This window comes from Myotis yumanensis, unplaced genomic scaffold, assembly GCF_028538775.1.
Source record: "Myotis yumanensis isolate MYYU_CA2020_CCGP unplaced genomic scaffold, mMyoYum1.0.hap1 SCAF_3, whole genome shotgun sequence".
Taxonomy (NCBI): Eukaryota; Metazoa; Chordata; class Mammalia; order Chiroptera; family Vespertilionidae; genus Myotis; species Myotis yumanensis.
Genome location: NW_027223754.1, coordinates 148,418,795 through 148,445,488, shown reverse-complemented (window position 1 = coordinate 148,445,488; position 26,694 = coordinate 148,418,795). Strand labels below are relative to the sequence as shown.

The following is a 26,694-nucleotide window of genomic DNA, read 5'->3' as shown; positions in this document are numbered from 1 at the left end:
CCAACTGGCTTATTTCCCTTAGCATAATGCTCTCCAGGTCCTTCCATGCTGTTGCAAATGGTAAAAGTTCCTTCTTTTTTATAGCAGCCTAGTATTCCATTGTGTTCAGTGGTTCTAAACCTTCCTAATGCTGCGACACTTTAATACAGTTCCTCATGTTGTGGTGACCCCCAATTTCATTGTTACAAATTGAACATAATTAAAACATAGTGATTAATCACAAAAACAATATGTAATTATATATGTGTTTTCCGATGGTCTTAGGCAGGGGTCCTCAAACTACGGCCCGTGGGCCACATGCAAATACAAATATTGTATTTGTTCCCGTTTTGTTTTTTTACTTCAAAATAAGATATGTGCAGTGTGCATAGGAATTTGTTCATAGTTTTTTTAAACTATAGTCCGGCCCTCCCACGATCTGAGGGACAGTGAATTGGCCCCCTGTTTAAAAAGTTTGAGGACCCCTGGTCTTAGGCGACCCTGGCGAAAGGGTCGTGTTGGGGTCCAGCCCCAGCAGGTCCAGGGGTTCCCAAAGGTGTGGATGGAGTCAGCGAAGAAGGAATGACACGGAGACAGCGTTCAGTTGATCAGCAGCCTAGCCAGGATCTCCAGCCAAGTGCTGTCTTTTATTGTCTTTTTACATCTGTATTTATACCAGTTGATTTTAATCCTATCAATTTCTATTCCAAAGGTTAGGGCGTTTCTTATCTCCATTCCAGGCAGTAAAGATTATGTAGCTTAATCGTGATTGTTCGTAAAGTGATTAACTACCCCACTGGCACTTAGTTAAGGGGTTTTATTCCCTCCCTAACTTCAGGGAAAAATCCCTACCTGGGGAAGCAACCTTTCTCAGAGAGGTGACCTTGGTTAAAACACATAGCGCCAAGAAGGGGAGCAAACATATTAAGAACAGTATGCCATATACGCCAGGTCCCTTGAAACATGCTGTGCAGATGTTTCTTCCCTGCAGCGACTGTGTCAAGCAGCAAGGATGGACCGGCTTCCGGCAGGGTCGTTCGACCCCCAAAGGGGTCTCGACCCACAGGTTGAAAACCGCTGGTGTAGATGTACCATAGTTTTCTAATCCACTCATCTGCTGATGGGCACTTAGGCTGTTTCCAAATCCTAGCTATTGCAGATTGTGCTGTTATGAACATTGGGGTGCATATATCCTTTCTGATTAGTGTTTCTGATTTCTTGGGATATATTCCTAGGAGTGGGATAACTGGGTCAAATGGGAGTTCCATTTTTAGTTTTTTGAGGAAACTCCATACTGTCTTCCACAGTGGCTGCACCAGTCTGCATTCCCACCAGCAGTGCATGAGTGTTCCTTTTTCTCTGCATACTTGCCAGCACTTGTCCTTTGTTGATTTGTTGATGATAGTCATTCTGACTGGTGTGAGATGGTACCTCATTGTTGTTTTGATCTGCATCTCTTGGATGATTAGGGACTTTGAGCATGTTTTCATGTGTCTCTTGGCTTTCTGAATGTCCTCTTTTGAAAAGTGTCTATTTAGGTCCTTTGCCCAGTTTTTGATTGGATTGTTTATCTTCCTTTTGTTAAGTTGTATGAGTTCCCTGTAAATGTTGGAAATTAAACCCTTGTCGGTGATAACATTGGCAAATATGTTCTCCCATGGGCTTTCTTGTTGTTTTGTTGATGGTTTCTTTTGCTGTGTAGAAGCATTTTATTGTGATATAGTCCCATTTGTTTATTTTCTCAAGTTTGTAATTTTTTTTAATAAAAAAGTATTTTAAAAATAACTTTTATTTTTCAATTACAGCTGACATACAATATTACATTAGTTTCAGGTGTACCATATAGTGATTAGACTTATGAAGCAATCAGCCCGGGATGTATAATATCCATGAGACACCATACAAAGTTATTACAACATTATTGACTATATTCTGTATGCTGTACTGTACATCCCTGTGACTATTTTAATAACTGGTCATTTGTACTTCTTAATCCCTTTCACATTTTTCACATACACTCCCCAGTCTGGGGACTAACAATTTGTTCCTTGTATGAGTTTGGTTTATTAGTTTATTGTTTATTTTACCCTCATCTGAGAATATGTTTTTATTGATGAGAGAGAGGGAGGGAGAGACATATAGACAGACAGACAGACAGCGAGAGACAGAGAGATTGGCTGCCTCCAGTACATGCCTGGACCAAGGATGGACCGACACCCTAGGTATGTGCCCTGACCTGGAGCCCAGCTGCAACCTTGCAACCTTTCTGGTGTCTGGGACATGCTCCAACCAACTAAGCAACTGGCTGGCTCTTTGTTTATTTTTGTTATAGTTTTTTTTTTTTAAACCAAACCCAATCATCCTTAAATAATGCTGATTAAATCAACTGAGTGGCCACTATGTTTAAGGAAGATTCTTTTCTAGAAAGCGAGGGCATGGAAGAAGGGAAAGATATAAAAGGTCCTTGTTCACAAGCAACTAATCGCTTCTGGGCGAAGAAGCAGCGGCTGGCCTTTGCCAATGACCGCGCTTTCTAGGCTGAACCCACTCAATTCTCACGTCCTTGTTCATTGTCGAGATGGCCACGTCTGCGTGGCCCCAAGGGGCAAGTCGGCGAGTCAGTATGAGTGCTTCATACGTGTACATTTGTAATGGGGATGAACGCAGATGTTGTACAAACAAAGCCAAATATTCTGGAAGCATAAATGAAAAGTGACCGCTCTTCTTCATCCCGCCGGTCTCTCATTTCTGTAACCGGGCCGTCTGTGTGCATCCGCGGTACAAGGCCACATGGCGCTAATGTCAGTCGTACTTTTGAAAAAACGCAAGTCTCGAAATAACTCCCTCGCATCCGGCTCCGGCGGCGGGCGCGCAGCTGAATATATCCCACAGCTGTCAGTTCTGGTTTCCCTTTCGGTGACCGCACGAAGCTATGCATTTGCCTGTAGTTTCCACCCCGGTCGGGCGGAGAAAAAGAGAAGAAATACAAAAAACAGCACCACGGACAAAGGCGTCCCAGCGTCTCGCGCCGAACCGGGCGGCAGCGGAAAGGGGCGCCCGGGGGTGCCCGTTGCAGGCGCCCGGCGCCCCGCGCCCCTCGCCACCTGCCGGGGGCGCGCAGAGCCCGCCGCCCGCCCTCGCGGAGGCCCTGCCCCGCCCCGCCCCGGCCCGGCCCCCATTGGCCGAGGCGGCGGGTCCGGGCCGCGCGCGCTGGAAGGCCCGGATGGGCCGCGGTTTCCGGCGCGGCGCCCTCGGGCGGTAGGGGTCGCAGTTTCGGTGCCCCTAGTCCAGCTGCGCTCCCCGTGGGGCATGTGCGGGCTTGTGCGTCCAGAAGGAAATGGAGCAAGAAGCCGAGCCCGAGGGGCGGTCCTAAGCCCGCGGACCGAGGCCCGGCCGCTTCCGACGCCAGGGGCCTGCTCCTCCGCACAGAGTAAGTGGAGCGGCCGGGCCCGCGAGTGGACGCCCCGGGTGGAGGGCTGCCGCGCGCTCGCGAAGGGCCCTGGGTCACCTTGGGGACGCCCCACCCCACTCCCGGCGCGGACCGCCCGGGCTGGGTGAGAACAGGTTCCAGCCGGGAAGCGCGCGGGCAGTCCTGGGTTGGCGCCGGGACTCGGTCTCGCTGCCGTGGCTGCCAGCCTGCCCCCTTGCACGCAGGCTTTGTGCACTTGGTGGTGGGGGGTGCAGAGCACGTGGGTTCGGGGAGGTTTTGTTGGAAGGAGGCGAGCTGGTTGCCATCTGGGTTCCAGGCCGCGCGCGCTCCCGGCCTGGGGGGGCGGGGACCGGCGGGCGGAGGGCTGTGCGGGCGGCGGGGCGGAGGTCGCGGGGCTGGGGGCCCTGCGGCGCCGGCGGTCCGGCGGCCCGGGCGGGGGTGAGCGTAATGACAGGTGCCTGCTCCGTGGCCCCCCCGCCTGCAGCGGGCGGGGAGCCTGGGCGCGAGTGGGCTGGGTCTCGGGCAGGTTGACTCAGCTGTTTGCTGGGCCGGTCAAGTTCGGACACATTCCGAGCCCGCAGTCCCGGAGCTAAGCCCCGACTTGTCTGCAGCTGGGGATTTAAACCGGACCTCTGCCAGCTGTGCGCACTTTGGCACCGGGCGCACACACGGAGCTCCATCTCTAGCGAACCAGGTGAGGACCCGCTTGCAGGTGGCCTCAGTTTCTGTAAACGCGTTGCTATCGAAAGGTATTGTTTTAAGTATTGACGGTGTTTTATCTTTTCCCCCTACTCTCAGGCAGATGTGCAATACCAGTATGTCTGTGTCTACGGATGGTGCTGTGAGCACCTCACAGATTCCGGCTTCTGAACAAGAGACCCTGGTTGGTATTTTGTCTCAAAGGGTAACTTTTAAGAATATTTTCCTTGGTGATGTGATCAGCTGAATTAGGTCGACCCACCCAAAATTGCCGGGCCCCTTAAGAGTGGGATGGTGTGTACGTAGCTTAGATTCTGCTAGGTGGTGGCATGTATTATGTGACAGAGGTTTTCCCCGTGTTGACTCGTTAGTATTTAACTTTTTAAATGGTTCCTAGAAGTCACAAAAGTAATTCATGCCGGTAGAGTTGAGGCATGGGCAGAAATGAAGACAAGTCACAACCGAAAATCCTAGCCTTTTGACTATGTCTTTTAGATTTTTTTAAAGTGTAGATAACCACATACATATGTGCACGTGTGAATTTTAATGGTATTGTTTTGTTCTAGTGAGATGACATTAAGTTAGAGGTACATCTCTGTCAAATAAAATTACAGAATTGTTTTTTATCAGCTGTATAGTATTTCTTAACAGTATGCCATTTAAAAAATTTATGCCTTGACTGTTTTAATTGCCTTTTAATTTTTGAGTATTACACATAGTGCTGCTTTGTGTTAGGATACATTTAATGAAAAGGTTATGACTTATTTTTGAATATTTCTGTAAAAGTATTTTATGGGAGAACTCATGGGTCTTGAATTATATGCATACTATTTGATTGCTACTGATAACTTGCTAGCTCACCGAAAGACTGTTAATAGTGTGAGGCTAAAAAATATTAACACTTTTCTTCGCACCTTCTAAGTTCTTCTGGCTGGGCTAATTAACAGACAGATCAACAGGAGAAAAATCAAAGTTTTAATGCATGGGCATGGGTATGAAAGTTCCAAAGACAGTGAGGCAACATGGGGTGAATAAGACATTTTTGGACGAAGGAGAAAACGGGGGATGGGGTATTAGATTTCAGAAGTGAGAATGGGCCATTTATAAGTAGTTGAGGAAGAGCGGAGCGCACTTATTTCCCTTACTTTTTTTTTTTTTTTTTTAAATATATTTTATTGATTTTTTACAGAGAGGAAGGGAGAAGGATAGAGAGTTAGAAACATTGATGAGAGAGAAACATCGATCAGCTGCCTCCTGCACATCCCCCACCGGGGATGTGCCTGCAACCCAGGTACATGCCCTTGACCGGAATCGAACCTGGGACCTTTCAGTCCGCAGGCCGACGCTCTATCCACTGAGCCAAACCGGTTTCGGCTATTTCCCTTACTTTAACAGAAAATTCTTGCTAGGCAACTCAGAAACAGTGGGGCACGGAGGGCAGCTACTAACCGGCCCCTGCCTGATACCTCTTACTACCCCCTCAGTTCAATGAGGCTAAGACACATCCTGCGATCTCCTTCCTGAAGCAGGTTTTTCTTTCTGAATCTCTTGGGAAGGAAAGAAGGGGAGGGTCAGAAAGTCTTTCTGAATCTTTTGTTTTTTAATAAACAGCTTAAAATCAGTATCCCCCAAAGCAGCTTCAGGGTAGCAAAACTTTGGTTCCCTTCAGTGTAGTTAACTGCCCCTGGAATACAGGTCATATGTTTTCCTTTATTTATTTATTTATTTTTTGCCAATACCTGTCACTGTTTGGTGCATGGTAGAAACTCAGTAAATGTTTATCAAGTAGATAATTGAAATGAAGACCAACTAAGACAGTGGTTCTCAACCTTCTGGCCCTTTAAATACAGTTCCTCATGTTGTGACCCCAACCATAAAATTATTTTCGTTGCTACTTCTTAACTGTAATGTTGCTACTGTTATGAATCGTAATGTAAATATCTGATATGCAGGATGGTCTGAGGCGACCCCTGTGAAAGGGTCATTCGACCGCCAAAGGGGTCTCGACCCACAGGTTGAGAACCGCTGAACTAAGAGGCAGCATGATAGAGTCAGAAGAAAATGGTGGCTTGTAATTGAGGGGCATAAGTGGCAGTCTCAGATCTGCTCTTAATTATCTTGTCACCTTGGTTTGGTTATTTAAATTCTCCAATCTTCAGGAACCTAATCTGTAGAAGGAAAAGATTGGTAAAAGGCCCCACACTAAAGGTTTATTTTTCTTGGGTTTTGTAATTTAGTTTACAGTAAGCTCATAGGGGTATTCCATTTATGTGGCTGAGTTTGTAAGATAATAAGCTGATGACAGAAACAGCTGGAGGGAAAAAACATAATTTTCACTGCATCGGCATGGATACCTGTTTTGATGACAACTGGTAACAGTTGAGAAGTCTGACTGTGTAATAATTAGGTCCCAGCATTTTTTTTCAAACTGTTCAGACAGTCTGGTATTCAGTTTATATAGTCTATTATATTTAGTGAAAACATTGTGACTTATTTTTTGAAGTATAACCTTGTGAGATTGTTAAATGTAGTGTCTGCTATCTTTATTGAAATTATGGACATGTTTGCAATGGGGCTTATAGTTCTGTAATAAATTTGGAAGTATAATAGCAACTCTTTTTCATAGGTTAGACCAAAGCCATTGCTTTTGAAGTTGTTAAAATCTGTTGGTGCACAAAAAGACACTTATACTATGAAAGAGGTAAGCTGAACTAAGAGTTAATGAGATAACTAATGTCTTACTAGCATTTTGCTGCCTTTTCTTTTCCTAATGTGTAGTACCTAGATATCTGAGCAGTTAAGGTCTGAAAAAATACATTTTAAAGTTTTATTTAAATCAGAAGCAATGTCTCTGCATCCATCAAATTAAAAGGAAAAGATTTAAAAGCAGCTTTTTATAGGGTTGTTATTTTTGATGGTTGTGAATATGGTTGCTGGTTTAACCCTCTTCAGATAAATGATATTGAATGTATTTGAAACTAACATTTAATTTTCATTAATCCTCAGAAATCATATTTCTGTTTCAGGTTATATTTTATCTTGGCCAGTATATTATGAAGAAGCGATTATATGATGAGAAGCAACAGCATATTGTATATTGTTCAAATGACCTTCTAGGGGATTTGTTTGGAGTGCCAAGTTTCTCTGTGAAAGAACACAGGTGAGTTTTTCAGTTTAGTCTATTGTAAAAAACAAGCTGGCTAAATGTTTCAGTTCACCTCCACCCTCCTTTTTGTCAGAGAAAAATTGTTATATGTAAAAGATGCTAAATTTTAATTTCTTAGCAATATAGCATATGGGGGGGGGCAAAAGTAGGTTTTTAGTTGTGAGTACGAGAAACACAGTTTATTCTTGTATTATTTGGAGATGTAATTTCTGGTATTAAAGTTATCTTTGACTTGAATTCTGATATGTTGAGAGGTTACATACTGGGGAAATTGCTGACTTAGAAAAAGGATATGAATAAAAATGTTGACTTGTGAGTTTAAGGAGCTGTATCATCAGTCCCAAGGGTAAAAAGAAATAGTTGGATTTGGCACTTCTCTCTTAACCTTGAGAATTAGAAATGATGTCTTGTGACCAAAAACATTCTCTAAAATCATTGGTTTAAAAAAAAACAAAAAACACTATGATATCAATGAAGACTGGAATAAGTGAATTGCCTTCCTTTTAAGATGTAAGTTCAATGAGAGCAGAGATTGGTGGGGTTTTTGTATTCTTTCCCCCCAGTTTCTAGAACAGTGATTGGTACATAGTAGGTTCTCAGTCTGTATTTACAAGATGAATAATACTGTTTTATCTTCAACAAATTTTAAGGTCAAGAAAGAAAATCCATTAGATGACTGGTCAAGCGTTGATGAGAGTCAAAATTAGAATCAAGTTTCTATAGTGGGGTTTTTATAACACACTACTTTTTTTAGGTAGTCTATTTCTAAACAAAGCTAGAAAATTTCTCTTTGAAAATAAGTACATATGTTAACCCGCTTTCTGCATTTATACCCATTCTCTGGAATTGTTTGGTAAAGTCCAAACAAGGCACATTTCAAGAGATGGAAACATAAAATCTTTCAACTAGAGAGACTTTAGTGATTGTAAAAGGTAGCTGTATGTAATCATTCTACAACTAATTATGGTGCTTTTAAGACCTAGAACATTGATATAATATGAATTCAATGATTTAAAATTTGGTCTTTGTGCACTTAAATATAATAATACTTTTAAAAGTCTGGTTAAGGCCAATTTGATACATTTATTTTAAAATGTACATTTCTTATTTCTTCTCCCTACAAGGAAAATATACACAATGATCTACAAAAACTTGGTAATAGTCAATCAGGCAGGTAAGTTAATTTTTGAATATCATAAACATATACCATGAAAATATTTTAAGACATTTTGTGTATGTTTAGTCATTTTGTAATTGTGATTCTCTTTAAAAGTTGCTTTAATGATACGTTTAACTGTAATAAAAGAATATGATAAATTTAATGGGAAGAACTACATATGAACTAAAACAGTGGTCATCAACCGTTCGGACCTCATGGACCACCAGTGGTCCACAGACCACCGGTTGTCGACCACTGAACTAAAACATCGTAACACTAAGGCTCTAATGCAGATTTATGATATGTAAGGTTAAATGTCTTGTTACCTCTGTTTAGGCCTTGGGATATGAGGGTTAGTATTTGTTTTGAAATGTGTATAATTTCAAAAGTTATTGCTAAGTAGAGATGTGATCAAACCTGAAATGTATTGAAAGGCTTCGGGAAGTAATGTATATACCTAGATAGGACCATTTGAAAGGATGGGTATTTGTGTGTGTGTGTGTGTGTGTGTGTGTGCTTTTACTTTTATAATAGACAAAGCTTTGTTTACCAATTTGTTTAGGTAAGTGGCATTGTACTTTCTTGCCTTTAGACGTATTGTTCTTAACAGGTTATTTTTGGGTCACTTACCCCTTTATAATGTGACAAAAGCACTGGATTCTCATTCTGGAAAAATATACATATACTAAAGGCCCAGTGCACAAAAATTTGTGCACTCGGGGGTGTCCCTAAGCCCGGCCTGTGCCCTCGCAGTCTGGGACCCCTCGGGGGAAGTCCACCTGCTGGCTTAAGCCTGTTCCCCAGGGAATCAGGCCTAAGCTGGCAGTCAGACATCCCTCTGGCAGCCGGGAGCCCTCGGGGGATGTCCACTTGCCAGCAGGGAGCAGACCTAAGCTGTAGTTGGACATCCTTAGTGCTGCTGAGGAGGTGGGAGAGGCTCCCACCACCACCGCTGTACTGGCAGCTGTTAGCCTGGCTTGTGGCTGAGCGGAGCTCCCTCTGTGGGAGCGCACTGACCACCAGGGGGCATCTCCTGCATTGAGCGTCTGCCCCCTGGTGGTCAGTGTGTGTCATAGTGACCAGTCATTCCCAGTTGTTCTGCTGTTAGGGTCCATTTGCATATTATCCTTTTATTATATAGGATAGTGGTATGTTGGTAAGTGTTTTAATCCACTCTCCAGGGGAAAAGGCCTGATTTATATTGGTTGCTGATTTCCATGGTGTAAATACTCCCACCATGGCCATTTTTAGGGTACAAACACAGAATTGGGAAGAAAGGTGCACAGTCTGGGTTTGAGTGATGGTAGGAGCTGGCTCCAGTACACCACAGATTTCTTAAAGCCCATCCTAGAAAGTCAGTTAAGAACTCTTCTCAAAAAACAAAAACAAAAAACTGTTCTCAGAAGCTTATTTCCCAGAATGAACAGACCATTCCTTTATGTTCCTACTATTCTGTACTTAAATTTTATTGATATGTTTCTTTTTATAATTGTTTATATTGCTTTCTTATGTCCTGTTCAGGTCTATATTCTGCATCACACACATAGTAGTGTTTTATTAATATGGTGCTTAGTAAATGTGTTGAATACTTATTCTTCCAAAGTTAGGATTCAAGACCCAGAAAAGGGCATCACCATCTATCTTATTTGGAATAGAGGTGATTATTAGTCTGGTGACTTTATTGTTTTACAAAGCTCTTTATGAAATCAAATGAGGGCACATAAACAACTATAGATAGTATCTGTAGTAGTGTTTTCAGTTTTCTGAAGTATTATCTCTGATGTTTTCATTCATGTAAATTAATCTTGGTAAGCCCGGCCATTGTGGCTCAGTGGTTGAGCTTACATCTGTGAACCAGGATGTCAGTTGATTCTTAGTCCAGGCACGTGCCAGGTTGCAGGCTCAACCCCCACTAGGGGGCGTGCAGGAGGCAGCTGACCAATGGTTCTCTGTCATTGATGTTTCTATCTCTCTCTCCTTCTCCCTCTCTGAAATCAATAAAAATACATTTTGAAAAGGACAAAAAAGTAAATAAACCTTGGTGGATTACTAGGAACATTATGTTAATGAGATGGTAATTCGTAAATTTCTTATGTTATTTCCATTCTGAGTTTCAGGTTTCAGTTTAGTTGCATTAACTGTAGAACTCATAGTGTTCTAAACCTTGTCATATCTAGTGCTTCCTTTTTTATTATATCTGCTTTGTAATACCTGTTACACTAAAAATATAAAATGTACACGTACAACTTAAAATAAGTATAATACCTTGCTCATAATATAAAGAAGAAATAAACTGTTACGACATTGTATATCATTTCAAATTGTTAATGCTCAGTCCTGACTTCCCTACTAAGGTGAAAATGTCTCAGGGAGCAGTAAAGCGCATTTGATTATGATGTTTGGTAATTTCTGTAACTGAAACTGACTTTTTGAGCTCCATGTCTACACATCCAGTTAAAAACTAAAATTACCTACCTGAGTTTCATCCCCTTTAGTTCACTATCTTCCCATCCAAGTCTATTCATCTTTTCCAGTTTCTGTCTTGATGAATAGCACCACCCATTTATCCATCCCGGGTAGAATCTTGGAATCCTTAACTCCTTTCTCCTTTTGCCTTGTGTGTCAGACACCCTGGTTTTTACCTTTTTAATTTCTCTGGAATTTATCTTTTTTCCATGGCTTAGTTTAGGTTTTAATACTTTTTTATATGTAGTATTGCAGTTGCTGTCCAATACTGGTTTTCCTGCCTCTGCTCTCTTTTCCTTATATTTTGCCTGAGTGATTTGTCACTCCTGTGCATAAAAAGACCATTTAGGCCCAGCTGGCATTGCTGGTGGTCCAGCTAGAACCAGGAGATTGAGATTTGATTCCCAGTGGGATTGGCGGGTGGGCGGGAGGTGGGGGGTGGGGTGCCACATGTCGGGGTTGCAGGCTTGATCCCCAGTGTGGGGTGTGTAGGAGGCAGCCAGTCAATGATTCTCTCTCATCATTGATGTTTCTCTCTCTCTCTCCCTCCCTTTTCCTTCCTTTCTGAAATAAATAAAATAATTTATAAAAAGACCATTTAGGGAAGGGTTTCTTATTGCTTGTTGGATAAAATACTTGCTGTGCACTAGAAAGTCAGTTTTTTTAAAAAATATTTTTTAGTTTTTAATATGTATATTTTTAATTGATCCCCACTGGGGGTCGAGCCCAAAACCTGGGCATGTGCCCTGACTGGGAATCAAACCATGACCAGGTTCATTTGTTGACTCTCAACCACTGAGCCATGCCAGCCAGGCTGGGAGACACATGTTTAATATTTGTTGAAAGGTTAAATTGTGTGAGCATTTTGTCCTGGACTATATATTGAGTAGCCCTTTCTTAGTTTGTGTTTTTCTGTTTTTATTTTCCACCAGAACCATCAGATTCAGGTACATCTGTGAGTGAAAACAGATGTCACCTTGAAGGTGGGAGTGATCAAAAGGTAATTTTGAAATTAACTCATTCTAGTATAATTCTTGAAAATAGGAAATGTTATTACAACGGGGAATTAGCTTTCTGGTGTTACAAGTTAAGTTTGTGTGTCTTTTTCCCCTTGAATTCTTAGGACTCTGTACGAGAGCTTCAGGAAGAGAAACCTTCATCTTCAGATTTGGTTTCTAGACCATCTACCTCATCTAGAAGGAGAACAATTAGTGAGACAGGTATATGTGAATATTTAATTGTCATTTTCAAACAGCTTTTCAGTGTTCATTTTCTTAGGAAATTAATACACTTTGGCTTAATTAAATTGTGCTTTTTTTGATTTAGATGAATTAATTTCTGAGTTTTAGTCTCAGTTTTATGTGATTTGTTTGATTTTAAAAATTGCTTTCTGAGCAACATTTTTCTGGTTGACTGCAGTTTACTTTGCCGCCCCCCCTGGATTTTATAGTTAGCCAGTTTTCCATTCAAGATAATAGAGGACAAAGATATAAACTCATTATTCTTAGTCACCTTAGTAGTTAAAGTATTGTAATTGTTTTTAATAAGTAATAAAATATCAGTGAGTTTAAAAACGGTAAATACCGTCTTAGAAATAAAAACAAGATAAAGAAAATAGCTGAACAGTTTTGCAGCTAAAAGATAGTGGATGAGGAGGCTGTTGCCTAATCAAAAGTCATTATAACCAAAAGTATATGAATCAGGTGAAAGAAGATCAATGAAATAGTTAAACCCAGACTAAAATCCTGTATGTGAGGGTAGTAAGGGCAGAGGAGTCTTAGTAAATATATGGGAATGGAACAAAAGGTTAGTTATTTTGGGGGGAGAGAATCAATTTATATTTTTATTAACTTATGCTGAAGTGAATTGCAGATGTACCTTCTGAGTATATTGACTTATGACAGAAATCCTAGATTGTTTAATACAAGCTAGGGATAGATTAAATTGTGATTTAATGGGGATAACATTCTGAAAGAAGCTTAAAAAGCTTTTAAAAATAGTATTGTGCTATTATTTTGTACAGATCCAATGAAAGTATTAACTGTTGAAACAGGTTTAATTTCATTGGAACTAAATTTCAGTACAAATAGGTACTCATGACAGCTTAATTTCTAAAATAAACTGTGTAGTAATTTAATTAATTTGTTTTTCCTTACATATCCAGAAGAAAACTCAGATGAATTATCTGGTGAACGTCAAAGAAAGCGCCACAGATCTGATAGTATTTCCTTTTCCTTTGATGAAAGCCTTGCTCTGTGTGTAATAAGGGAGATACGCTGTGAAAGAAGCAGTAGTAGTAGTGAATCAACAGGGACTTCATCAAATCCGGTAATCTTCTTGCTTAAGTAAAAAATGACTTAATAAGACTTGTTTTTTCAATCTAATTTTGGCAGTTCTAATAAGCATTCAGGTAGGATGTACATGTATTTGTGATTACTGCTATACAGTGGTAATTTTTATTTTTATGAGTTTGTTTAAGCCAAACTGGTGACATATGCCAGGGAGCAAGATCTCAAATGCTCCCGGTAAGTTTTTTTTTTTTTTTTCCAAATAAACAAGTATAGCTCTTCCCTACTCCAACCCTAGATTTAGGGAGAATGGTGTAAGATAGCAGAGTAGCATTGAGGTGGGTTGGTAAAATTAGTACCAATATTAATAGTTATTAATGTCATCCTATATGTTAGAGAATCTTGTAGGCCACTACACCAATATAAGTTCAATTAAATTGGAATATAGGATAGTCTGAGAATTTAGAATTTTTTTTTTAAATAAGAGAATAGCCTGGCTGGTGTGGCTCAGTGGTTGAGTGTCAATGAACTAGTGTCAATAATTCTCTCTCATCATTTTTTTAAAAAAAATACATTTTTATTGATTTCAGAGAGGAAGGGGGAAGGAAAGATAGAAACATCAATGTTAAGAGAGAACCATTGATTGGCTGCTTCCTGCACGCCCCCTACTGGGAATCGAGCCCGAAACCTGGACATAATCCCTTTACTGGAATCAAACCCAGGACCCTTCAGTCTGCAGGCCGACGCTCTATCCCAGGGGTCCTCAAACTACGGCTCGTGGGCCACATGCAAATACAAATATTGTATTTGTTCCCGTTTTGTTTTTTTACTTCAAAATAAGTCATGTGCAGTGTGCATAGGAATTTGTTCATAGTTTTTTTTTAAACTATAGTCCGGCCCTCCAACGGTCTGAGGGACAGTGAACTGGCCCCCTGTTTAAAAAGTTTGAGGATCCCTGCTCTATCCACTGAGCCAAACCAGCTAGGGCTCTCTCTCATCATTGATGTTTCTCTCTCCCTCTCCCGTCCTCTCTGAAATCAATAAAAAAATAAAAAATAAAGTAAGGGAACAAAAATGGAAATTTGATTTAGTTAGATATTTTAGATTCTAAGGCAAATTTGTGTTAAATATTTAGAATAAATTTTTTTTACTATAGTTGTCAGCAAGTAAATTGGCAGAGTCTGAGCTTTACATTTGCGATATGTAGGACTAGACATCAAGAAGGTCTGATACTAATGCTGTGAAATGGGTGTAATATTGCATGGATGACATATCAGTACATTTTGATTGATAAAAATCTGAAGTGTTGGATTGATAAAAATCCAGGAGTAAAATTCTTAAGCGATGTCACTGAAAGAAGTTTTGTAAAGAAGTTTTTGCTAGCAAGAGTACTTGAAAAATGGAATATTTTCTTTCTTGTCATTTAACATGGTCTTTAAAATGTAATTAAAATTAGAACATTTATTTGTGATATGACAGTTTCTCCTGATCACTATTCTGGATCCAAATGATCATTTTTTAGTTTTCTAGAATATATAAGGGACTGAACCAATTATGATATTAACCCTATTCTTTTTATGTATTCTTGTTGCTAGTATTTGTTTTTCTCTTCCAAAGCAGTAATTTTATGGATACAGATGTGAACTTTACAGTTAGTATTTAGAAGAGCTGTTACTTATGTAGGCCACTAGATGGCATGAGTAGAACAAGTTTATTCAGTAGATATTTAAGTGTCTTCTTTTCCAGGTTTTATTTGGCACTAGAGATACTGTGGTAGTCAAGGTAGATATGATCCTTGTCCTCATGGGAAGATAGACCATCTTGGTTCCTGGGTCGACACTCAATTGCTAAGCCCCACTGGCTGGGGGATCCAGAATCTTAGTTTAGTGTCAGTGTGCAGAATAGAATTAAGGAAGAGTTAGGGGCACAGGGATGATTTAGGAAGCTGTTATATAGGCCAACAAGTAATGTACAATGTCACCCCCTCAACCCCTGATTTTAGGATCTTGATGCTGGTGTAAGTGAACAATCAGGTGATTGGTTGGATCAAGATTCAGTTTCAGATCGATTCAGTGTAGAATTTGAAGTTGAGTCTTTTAATTCAGAAGATTATAACCTCAGTGAAGAAGGACAAGAACTCTCAGATGAAGATGATGAGGTAGTTTTATTTTCTCTAATTATATTCTAAAATTTTTTTTAATTTGTTGACTGATGAGATTGAAAGAATGTATTCAGATTTTACTTGAAATACTTGAACTTGATTTATTCAAACTGGAATATTGTTATGTGGAAATGAGGCTTTGTAGTTCCTTGTCTGATTTATATTTTTATAAATATGCCAAGAAGTATGTAGGCCTTAATGAGCATTGTTATAATAGTCAGCTCATTAAAAATATTTAACTCAGTTCCCCTCTGTTAATATTAATTTACTTTTTATAAAAGTGACGCATGCATGCAGTTATATAAAGTCACATAGTATCTCTAGATCTGTTGCCTACATTTTTAGCTGTTTCATTGTTATTTAATACCTTATTTATAAAATAAGATGCTTGTACTGCATATTATCTTATCTGAGTTTTTACCATATTGGCTCAGTGATCTCCATTTTTCCCCCTTTATGCTCTTATTCCATTTGACCGTTGTCTCAGAATTTCCGATATATAGTAGCACATGTTATTCATTTAGGACTTACCATTAAGAAACCTTTCTGGTTGAAAAAAAAATAATGGGTTTATTTTATTAGGTATATCAAGTTACTGTGTATCACGCAGGGGAGAGTGATACAGACTCATTTGAAGATGATCCTGAAATTTCCTTAGCTGTAAGTATACATCTGTTTTTAAGGTATCAAAAAATAACATTGAAATCAAGATTAGAATATATCTAGTCTACTTCCTGACGAGGCAATTTTTATAAAGTTAAAATCTTTAAAATTTTAATTATTTAAAGTGTTTTGTTCTTTTATTTGTTGTGTTGGGATATGTTGCTACATTTTTTTAACTTTTGAGCTGAAACTTAAAGAACATTATTATGAAAGGTGATCCAAGATGGTGGTGGAATAGGTGGGAGGTACACCCACCTCCTCCCAGGACCAAACAATTAAATATAGAGCAATCAACCTGAATAACTAACTGAAGACCAGCTGAAGAGAAGTCTTATAACCAAGGATTTACAGAAGAGTCCACATCAAGACTCGAGACTCGTAGGAAGTGCAGAGAGTAAAAGGACTGACCCTGCTCCCACAGGCGGCAATTGAGGTTCCAGGGGAGTATCTCAGCTGCAGGGGGATTCCCTGATAAGTATGGGGTCTTAAGCCCAGAGCACCAGAGCCAGGAAGAGCTGCCCATATAACATCTGGCTGTGAAAAGCAGCGGGATTTCTGTCTGCCAGGGAGAGGCAGGATTCAGGCAAATTTTGTTGCATGGCTCTTGGACGGGGGAAATTTTTTTCTCACACGTCCAACTGGTGCAGAGCCTTCCTTTCACAGGGCCAAATCTTGGCTTGTTTAGGCCTGATAAACTCTGCTGGCCTCACCCTGACGACTCCCTGAGACCCTGCCCACCACAAAGGTATGCGAGCACCCAGCAGGAGCAGCTAGACTTGGTATACCCTGGGACATTTGCTGAGTGTTCTCCGACCCAGCTCTGGCACCATGATTGGACTCATATAGATATGGAGAACACCTCTCACCTTGTCACTCACTGAGAACCTGTTGCATGCAACTTGAGTACTGCTAGAGGCCCTTTCAGTGACTGAGCCTAACAGTTGGAGGCAGGTGGAGGCAGACCTGGAGGTTCCTAGCGACTTTCGCTGACTGGCCCCTAGGTACAGTGCTGGTATAAGTAAGCCTTGGTACACAGCTTAATCCTCCCCGAGCACACTCAATCCCAGGATAGGCAGCCACAAACTATGAATCACTTTGCAGCTTTAAACAGGTTGCCCAGGGCCAGTCATTGGCAGCGTCTGACATTGACCTGTACCAGAGTCCCTCCCAAGAGTCCCCAGATCCAGTATACCCAGTGCCAGTGTCAGACAACATCAGAGCAGGATTCAATTAGCTTCAAAAGCAGCATATCCAAAGATCTCAGCAGGCACCAGATTCTACTGAGGCAAATTCCACTCTGAGTGGTCAGCACCTGCACAGCAGCTCATGCTCTGTGGTTGGGATCGATCCTCACAGCCAGTCTAAGGGTTGACCCCACACATGAATGGGCCAGTAGCAGTCGAGACAGTTACAACAGGAGGGCCCACATAATTCCCACAAGGGACATTTCTGGAGCATCCAGCTCAGGTGATCAAGGACTCTGTGCCACAAGATCCCACAGGACACCTACTAGGGAAGGCCACTCTACCAACACAGAGTCATAGCAGGTCTACCTAATATGTAGAAGCAAACACAAAGAGGCAGACATAATGGGGAGACAAACCTGCCCCAAATGAAAGAACAGGAAAAATCCCCAGAAAAAGCTAAATGAAATGGAGGCAAGCAGTTTACCAGATACAGCGTTCAAAATGGCTATAAGAATGCACAAGGGACTTAGGAGGAGAATGGATGAAATCAATTAGGACTTAACCTAGAAGATAGTAAACATAAAAGGTACATAGAAACCATAAAAAAGAACCAGTCAGAAATGAAGACTACACCAAAGAAATAAACAGAAGGTTGGATGATGAAGAGGATCAAAACAATTTGGAAGACAAGGTAAAAGGAAAACACCCAACCAGAGCAGCAAAAGAACACTATTATAGAAAATTTTAAGTATGTATAGCATACATAATCTCAAGTGTACTAATCACCAACTTCTAATAGTTACCAACATTTTGCCAGTCTTGTTGAATATAAACATTTTGGCATTAGAATGTAGTAAGATATGCATTAAAGAAATCAGGATTTGCCTGGCCAGCATGGCTCAGTGGTTGAGTGTCGACCTATGAACCAGGAGGTTGTGGTTTGATTCCCAGTCAGGGCACATGCCCAAGTTGCGGGCTCGATCCCCAGTGGCAGGTGTCTAGGAGGCAGCTGATCAGTGATTCTCATCATTGATGTTTCTATCCCTCTCCCTTCCTCTCTGAAATCAATAAAAATATATTTTCAGAAAAGAAGAAATCAGAACTTAAATATTATATGCTTTACTGGGCCCCTGAGGTATTTTTAACTGAATATTTGCTTTAACTTCTGCTAATGTTGCCATTTCTATTTGAATAGGAAATCTCATTTTTCTTTTCTGGGTTGAAACAATTACCCAGATGCAAAAGTAAAATTGTAAAAATTTTGAAAATTTTTTTGCTATATTCTATATAATAAAAGCCTAATATGCTAAGTGTCTGGTCAACCAGTCAACCAATCAAAGTGAAATATGCTAATGATATGCTAAGGCTACTCAACCACTTGCTATGATGTGCACTGGCCACCAAGGGACAGACACTCCGACCTGTAGGTTAGCTTGCTGCTGGGTTCCTGCTGATCAGGACTGAGTGAGAGGGCCTGGACACACCCTGGAACCCTCCCGCAGTCCCTTCCTGGCTGGCCAACCTCCGCATCTCTCCCATGCCCGATCGTGTACTGGTGAGATCCCTTGGCCTGGCCTGCACCCTCTTGCAATCTGGGACCCCTCAGGGGATGTCGGAGAGCCAGTTTTGGCCCCATCCCGCAGGCCAGGCTGAGGGACTCCACTAGTGCATGAATTCATGTACGAGTCTCTAGTTAGAAAATAATTCAAGTAACTAGACTCATTTGATATCAAATTGAGTGAAATGTTTCAGACATAGATCTTGCAAATTTTTGGACTTTTTGAAGCATCTCAACCCCTAATATTACGAAATGTTTGTCTTCGGTTTTATCAGTTATAAGAAACCTACTTTAACAACTTGAAAGAACCAATGTGGAAGAATGAACATTCTCCACCCTTGTTGCTAATGTATTATGTCATTTGTTAGGCAACTTAGAAATGGTACATTATTCATGGCAAGATAGGCAGGACCTTTTGTGGCAAGTGTTACATATACAGGGTCCTCAGGGAAAACCATGCTTCAGTTAAGATAGGGAGATAAGGATATGTTCAGTGAAGAGGCTGAAGATGGTGGAAAGTTTTGGCAAATAAGTTGGGATAAAGAAAAAGCAATGAGCAGTTACAGAGTGAGAACACAGGAAAGGATAAACAAGTAAAGGGCATACATTTTGGATAGTGACAATGACGACAGATTTTAGCTGACAGTGATTATTGAAGAATGTTTCCACATTGCTTTTGTGGGTGAAGTTAGGGAACACTCAGCTGAGCCCTGAATTTTAGAGCACTGCTGAGGGAGTCCATGGTGGATTGAGAGAGAGTTTCATCTAGATCGATGGGTGGACTCTGGCACAGTATCCAGGATTGAGCCTTTAAGGGAGTGGAGTGGTTACAGGTCTCATTACAGAGTAGTAGTTGATGCCAGTAGTTGGCACTTGTTTCAACTCAGAACGAACTATGTATCTGTGTCCTCCAACAGATAACTTGAGATGCATGGTTAAGAGGTTAGCTGGAAAAAAAAAAGTACTTAAAATCTCATATTTGAGGAAAGACTGTTTAAATGTTGAATGTTTTCTATAAAACATGAAATGCTGAAAATTAGGCCTTGTGATACATTTTACCTAGACCAGGGATGGGCAATCTTTTTGTGAGTGCCAAAACTAGCAAAATCTCTGATTCAAAATTCTTCTACGTGCCAACCCTAATTTTTTGAGAACATGTTACGCCTACTTGATATCTCTTAAGGTGTACATATGTGAAGAACCTTAAAGAAATAATAAAATTCATTTGAGCGACAAAAACACAGTATATGATGATGAAAAATACATTTATTTTTTAATGTATACATGTTCTGTAAAATTATTTAAGATGCACCTACACTGAATTTATCTGAAAAATAAAAAAGTCGAGATTAAGAAAAAAATTGTAAATGGAAGATTGTAAGAGAGGGTTTCACGTGCCAGCAAAAGTTACTGGCGTGCCATGTTTGGCACGCGTGCCAGGGGTTGCCCACCCTTGACCTAGACATATTAAAGTTAGTGTTAATATGACTAGTCATTAGAGGGTAACAGAGACTAACTGTCTTATTTCATTGAAGGATTATTGGAAGTGTACTTCGTGCAATGAAATGAATCCTCCCCTGCCATCACATTGCAACAGATGTTGGGCCCTTCGTGAGAATTGGCTTCCTGAGGACAAAGGGAAAGAAAAAGGAAGCATGCCTGAGAAAACCAAACTAGAAAACCCCACACAAGTAGAAGAGGGCTTTGATGTCCCTGATTGTAAAAAAAGTACAGTGAGTGATTCCCAAGAATCATGTGTTGAGGAAAATGATGAAAAGATCACACAAGCCTCCCTATCCCAAGAAAGTGAGGACTATTCTCAGCCATCAACTTCTGGTAGCATCATTTATAGCAGCCAAGAAGATGTCAAAGAGTATGAGAGGGAAGAAACACAAGACAAAGAATGTGTGGATTCTAATTTTCCCAATAATGCCATCGAGCCTTGTGTGATTTGCCAAGGCCGACCTAAAAATGGTTGCATCGTCCATGGCAAAACAGGACATCTTATGGCATGCTTTACATGTGCAAAAAAGCTAAAAAAAAGAAATAAGCCCTGTCCAGTGTGTAGACAACCAATTCAAATGATTGTGCTAACTTATTTCTCCTAGTCGACCTACCTATAAATTTTTTTAAACAAAATTTAGAAATGAAATTTTATTTTTTTACATCTATAAAAACAAGAAATCATAGGGGACCCTTTTCCCCCTCCCCACTTGGGAGTCCATTCTGTGGGACTCTTTCCCTCTCAACACATGGGAGTCTGTACTTGTTCTTCGATAAGTCTCCACCTTTGCTATACTACTCTCTGTCCATGGATTCATTCTTCGACTCTGGCGGTCAAAGAATCCAGGTTCCAGTCCAAAAATTCCGTTTCACCAGGCTGGTGGGGGACCAGCTCCTGTCACCATGGTAAGACACATTTTCATTCCTCAGTCTTTAATGAGCTAGGCCAGTGGTTGGCAAACTGCGGCTCACGAGCCACATTCGACTCTCTGGCCCCTTGAGTGTGGCTCTTCCACAAAATACTTCTGCGCATGGGCCACGAAGTTTCAATCGCACTGTACATGCGTGCCTGCACGTGGTATTTTGAGGAAGAGCCACACTCAAGGGGCCACAGAGCCGCATGTGGCTCGCCAACTGCAGTTTGCGGACCACTAGGCTAGTAGGAGTCAGGCCCCCAGAGGAGCTGTCCCTGGGACTTGTGCGGGAGGGGGTCGGGAGTCCTCTCAGGTGTGGGCCCCTTCTCACTACATTGTCCGGACAATTCGCTTTGCAACTTTTCCGCAGGCCGCCCCATTTCTTTTGGAGCCCATGGTTTTTCTGAGGTCTGAGGATCTCTACAAGACTTGACCAACCCCCCTCCGCCCAAGTTGTAACTTTCCAAATCCGCTGAAGGCTGAGGGCTGGGGTGGGAGAGGAAGTGGGTGGGAGTCAGGACAAAGAAGAGCGAAGACTCAGGCGGGGCTCTGGGTTCTCCCTCAAGTCTATTTGCAGACCTTTCCCCGGAAAACCACACGCCCAGGCCCCTCTCATCCACTCATTCCCCGGGGCCTGGTGAAGGAAGGGCGGGTGGCCTGGAAGGGCGTGGCCAGCCCCAACTACAGCCAATCCCCGAGGGGAGCTGGTTGGAGGGTGGGGCATCACGGGGAGGGGCGTGGATCTACAACTTCCACTCAGCTGGACCAATTCCGACCCGAGAGGCGAAACGGACACCCTACCTGGGCCCAGGTGAGCTCCACTGTGCGTCTCAGTGGCTCCGCGCTCGGGATAGAGGGAGTCCGGCGGCATCCGGAGAAGACCAAGCCGGGGCCGAGGTGCCAATGGAGCCCTTGGAAAGCCAGGTGCCCGGGCTGGCGCAGCCGCAGGCCCCCGCGGAGGAGCGACGGCCAGAAAGTCCTGGGAGCAGCACGGCTGCGGCCGTGCAGGTGGCGACCGGAGCGGGCCAGGACCTCTCGGGCGGGAAGAAGCTGCCCTCGCCTCGCCCCGCGCGCCAGTTGTCCGCTGGCCCCGAGCAGCGGTCGCCGTGGCCTCTGCAGCCGAGCAACCCCGGGACGGCGAGGCGGCGGGAACCGAGCTGGTGCCCTGGGCCGCGCCGTGGGAGCCGGCGCCGGGCAGCTGGGCGCCCATGGAGCTGCAGGTAGACATGCGCGTGAAGCCTGTGGGTGCAGCCGCGCGCCTCGCCTGAACCCTCGGGCGCTTCATCACCGTCCCCGTGCCCGAGTCCCCCGCCTTCTCCTGCCATGCCGCCCCCCGTGTACCCGCTCCTGCCGCGGACCGCGTCCTTGGGCAGCACGTGGAGCCGCGCGGCTCGCCACTGGCTGCCGCCCCGGGCGGAGCACCGCCTCGCGGAGGGCCAGCCCAGCCCCACGAAAGGGGGCGCGGAGTCTCCGAGCTCCCCCACGTGCCGCTGCGGCTGCAAGGAGATGGGGAAGGAGGACGCCGTGCCACGGCAGCGCGCCGAGGTGCACGGCGGCCTGAAGCTGCAGGGGGCTATAAAGCTCATAGGGCTGCCCATGTATATACATGAAGTCCCTTAGATGCAGAGGAGAGGACGACCATGGTAAGTGAAGTTCCTGCAAAGCATGGGGTCTGACAGGAGGCTGTACCTGCATCTAATCTTGGAGCTGAGCAATCCACACAACTGTGATACTTAAGCATAGTAATCCCTCCTTTGGAAAACTGCTGTTTGAAACTGATGTTTAAACTACTCTGTTATTTTTAGACAGTCCCTTGTTCTATAGGTCAAACTCTGTTATTTTTAGACAGTCCCTTACTTTGTAAAATAACTGTTTTAGATATGTATTTGTTTTTGCTTTGTTGTTCATAATTTTTATCTTTACCTTTTTCTTCTTCCTCTTCTTAAAGAATACCCTTTAGCATTTCATATAATCCTGGTTTGGTGGTGATGAACTCCTTTAGCTTTTTCTTGTCTTTGAAGCTCTTTATCTGACCTTCAATTCTACATGATAGCTTTGCTGGGTAGAGTAGTCTTGGTTGTAGGTTCTTGCTATTCATCACTTTGAATATTTCTTGCCACTCCCTTCTGGCCTGCATGGTTTCTGTTGAGAAATCAGTTGACAGTCTTATGGGTACTCTGTTGTAGGTAACTAACTGTTTTTCTCTTGCCGCTTTTAAGATTCTCTTTTTGTCTTTTGCTCTTGGCATTTTAATTATGATGTGTCTTGGTGTGGTCCTCTTTGGATTCCTCTTATTTGGGGTTCTCTTCGCTTCCTGGACTTGTAAGTCTATTTCTTTCACCAGGTAGGGGAAGTTTTCTGTCATTATTTCTTCTAATAGGCTTTCAATATCTTGCTCTCTCTCTTCTTCTGGCACCCCCATAGTACAGATGTTGGTATGTTTGAAGTTGTCCCAGAGGCTCCTTACACTTATCTTCATATTTTCAGATTCTTTTTTCTTTTTGCTTTTCAGAATGGGTGTTTTTTGCTTCCTCATATTTCGAATCTTTGACTTCATTCTTGGGATCCTCTAGTCTGCTGTTGGATCTCTGTATATTATTCTTGATTTCAGTCAGTGTATGCTTAATTTCTGACTGGTCCTTTTCCATTTTTTTTGGCATTCTCATTAAGATCCTTAAAGGTCTCACTAAGTTCCTCAGAGGTCTTACTAAGTTTCTCGGGGGTTTGTAGAAGATTCTTGAATGACCTTATAACTGTGGTTTTGAACTCTATATCCAGTTGTTTACTTTCTTCCATTTCTTTCATTTGTGACATGTTTCTTTGTTTCCACATTTTGGCTGCTTCCCTGTGTTGATAGAGTGGCTTTGTGTGGTAGGTGTCCGATTGGGCCCGGTGGCTCAACCTCCCCAATCACCTGAGGTAGACACTCTTGGTGCACCCCTTTGTGGGCTGGTTGCACAGTCTTGTTGTAGTTAAGCCTTGATTGCTGTTGGTATCCCTGGGAGGAAATGACCTCCAGTCCAATTGACTGCGAGGACCCCCTGTGTCTATAGTGGAAGAACTGCTGTGCTGGAGACACCCTTATTGGGTAGGACTTGCTTCAGTGGGGCTTTGGTGCTCACTGAGTCTGCCTCTTGAGTGTGTCACTTATGGATGTGAGGAGTTGAAATCTGGTATCTGACCACTGGGTACACTGGCTCCTGGATCTCCAAGGAGGTGCAGTCAGCTGCTGCGTAAGTCCACCCAGCAGGAGCTACAGCAAGATCTGCAGATTTCTCCTCTTTGTTTGGGGTTTGGAAGTTTTGGAGCTCTCTGACCCAGCTGCAGTTTGTTAGGTTAGGCTCTGCTCTTGGCGCCTCCGCACTTCCTACCCAGTCTAAATGCGCTTTTTTCTTTCCTTCTAGTTATAGAACTTCCACTCAGCCAGCTTTCCCATGCTGCCATCTTGGTTCTCGTAAAATAACTGTTTTAGTTTGAATAATAGAAAAAGATAAAAACTTAACTGTCTGACCTTGCAAGTTAGCCGTCTAATGTAATAGGCAAATACTGATAATAATTCCCATATTCTTATGCCAAGTGTTTGTTCATTATGTATCTAAGATTACAAACTGTCTGCAAAAATAACTTACACGGAGCTCTTTGTAAAATCTGCAGACAAAGAGCTCAAAAGGTATAAATAAGGAAAACTTCCTCTATGTCTTTGGAAGACACCTCCCTCTGAGCCCACACGTAATAAAGACTCCTAACTAAAAAAAAAAAAAAAAAAAAGAAGGAGAAATTATCATAGTACATGTGAATTTGTTTTGTGTTGTGTAATTTCCCTACTTTGAGAGAGGGAAAATTTCACTTCTGTTTATATTTTACTAGAGGCCCGGTGCACAAAAATTTGTGCACTTGGGCAGGGGGGTCCCCCAGCCCGGCCTGTGCCCTCTCGCAGTCTGGGACCCCTCGGGAGATAACGACCTGCTGGCTTAGGCCTGCTCCCGGGTGGCAGAGGGCACGCCCAATCCCTAGGTGCAACCCCTGGTCAGGCTCAGAGCAGGGCCGATTGGGGAGTTGGGGCACCGCCCCCTGTCATGCACAGAGCAGGGCGGATCGGGAGGTTGCGATGCCACCCTCAGTCACGCTCAAGGTAGGGCCGATTGGGGGGTTGGGGCACTGCCCCCTGTCACACTCAAGGCAGGGTCGATGGGGAGGTTGCGGCGCCACCCCCTGTCACTCACAGAGCAGGGCCGATCAGGGGGGTTGGGGCTCCATACCCTGTCACACACAGAGCAGGGTCAATCAGGGAGTTGGGGCGCCACCCCCTGTCACGCACAGAGCAGGGCCCATCAGGGGGTTGAGGAGCTCCCCCCTGTCACTCACAGAGTAGGGCCGATAGGGGAGTTGGGGCACCACCCCCTGTCACACACAGAGCAGGGCCCATCAGGGGGTTGGGGAGCTGCACCCTGTCACACTCAGGGCAGGGCCAATGGGGAGGTTATGGCTCTACCCCGTTATACACAGAGCAAGGCCCGTGGAGGGGGGTTGGGGCGCCACCCTCTATCACCCACAGAGCAGGGCCAATCAGGGGGTTGGGCGCCACCACTGTCACACTCAGGGCAAGGCCGATGGAGAGGTTATGACTCTACCCTGTCACACACAGAGCAGGGCCCGTGGGGGGGGGGGGGGCGGCGTTGGGGGGACCGCACCCTGTCACACACAGAGCCACAGGGTGATCAGAGGTTTGGGGAGCTCCCCCGATCAGGCACAGAGTAGGGCTGATCAGGGGGTTGGGCCGCCTTCCCCTGTCACGAACAGAGCAGGGCAGATAGGGAGGTTGTGGCCCCGCCCCCTGTCACACACAGAGCCGCAGGGTGATCAGGGGGTTTGGGCGCTGCCCCCTGTCACGCTCATCCCGGTGCAGGGAGGCCTCGCTGCTCTGCTGATCCTGGTGCCGGGAGGCATATTACCCTTTTACTATATAGCATAGAGGCCTGGTGCACGGGTTGGGGCTGGCTGGTTTGCCCTGAAGGGTGTCCTGGATCAGGGTGGGGGTCCCCACTGGGGTGCCTGGCCAGTCTGGGTGAGGGGCTGAGGGCTGTTTTCAGGCTGGTGGGTTGACTGAAGCTCCCAACCGCTCCTTTTTTTCTTTTTTCTTTTTATTCTGGGCCAGCTTTAGCTCTGAGGCCTTGGCTGCTGAAAGTCGGTTTCTGGCCTTTGTTTTTCTTTCTGTATTTGATACAATGTTGCGGTCCGGCTGGCTGAAGCCTGGCTGACTAACGCAGGTTTCTGGGGTTTTGTTTAGCTTCTATATTTGCAACATAGTTGCTTAGAGTTGCAGCTGAGAGGCCAGCAAGTGAGGCGGGGAACGTTGGAGTCCGCAGTCACTGGAGCAAGCAAGCCTCCCTGTTCGCTTCAGTGCATGGCTGCCGGCCGCCATCTTGGCTGACAGTTAATTTGCATAAGGATATGCTGATTAGCCAATGGGAAGGGTAGCGGTCGTACGCTAATTACCATGTTTCTCTTTTATTACTGTAGA

General features: G+C 43.5%; 1 protein-coding gene and 1 pseudogene across 2 annotated transcripts; both read left to right on the top strand.

The window, feature by feature from the left end:
- Positions 1–3,319: 3,319 nt before the first annotated feature.
- Positions 3,320–20,908, top strand: MDM2 (MDM2 proto-oncogene). 2 transcript variants are annotated; one of them, XM_070409766.1, is made up of 12 exons: positions 3,320–3,409; positions 4,021–4,103; positions 4,208–4,292; positions 6,735–6,809; positions 7,135–7,268; positions 8,399–8,448; positions 11,832–11,899; positions 12,023–12,119; positions 13,064–13,227; positions 15,190–15,345; positions 15,931–16,008; positions 20,292–20,908. In XM_070409766.1, exons 3-12 carry the CDS (start codon positions 4,212–4,214, stop codon positions 20,862–20,864), a joined length of 1,476 nt encoding a protein of 491 aa, XP_070265867.1. In that variant the 5' UTR covers positions 3,320–3,409; positions 4,021–4,103; positions 4,208–4,211; the 3' UTR covers positions 20,865–20,908. The 2 variants fall into 2 exon arrangements, with proteins under 2 accessions (XP_070265867.1, XP_070265868.1); XM_070409767.1 differs by lacking the exon at positions 4,021–4,103 and having other exon boundaries at positions 3,328–3,409.
- A 471-nt stretch (positions 20,909–21,379) lies between these two features.
- LOC139006365 (killer cell lectin-like receptor subfamily G member 2) lies at positions 21,380–22,793 on the top strand (annotated as a pseudogene).
- Positions 22,794–26,694: the final 3,901 nt, after the last annotated feature.

Coding starts and splice junctions, on each gene's coding strand:
- MDM2 (XM_070409766.1), top strand. CDS start 4,212: ATGTGCAATACCAGTATGTCTGTGTCTACGGATGGTGCTGTGAGCACC. Junction 7,269..8,398: donor TTCTCTGTGAAAGAACACAG/GTGAGTTTTTCA, acceptor TCTCCCTACAAG/GAAAATATACACAATGATCT. Junction 15,346..15,930: donor TCTCAGATGAAGATGATGAG/GTAGTTTTATTT, acceptor TTATTTTATTAG/GTATATCAAGTTACTGTGTA.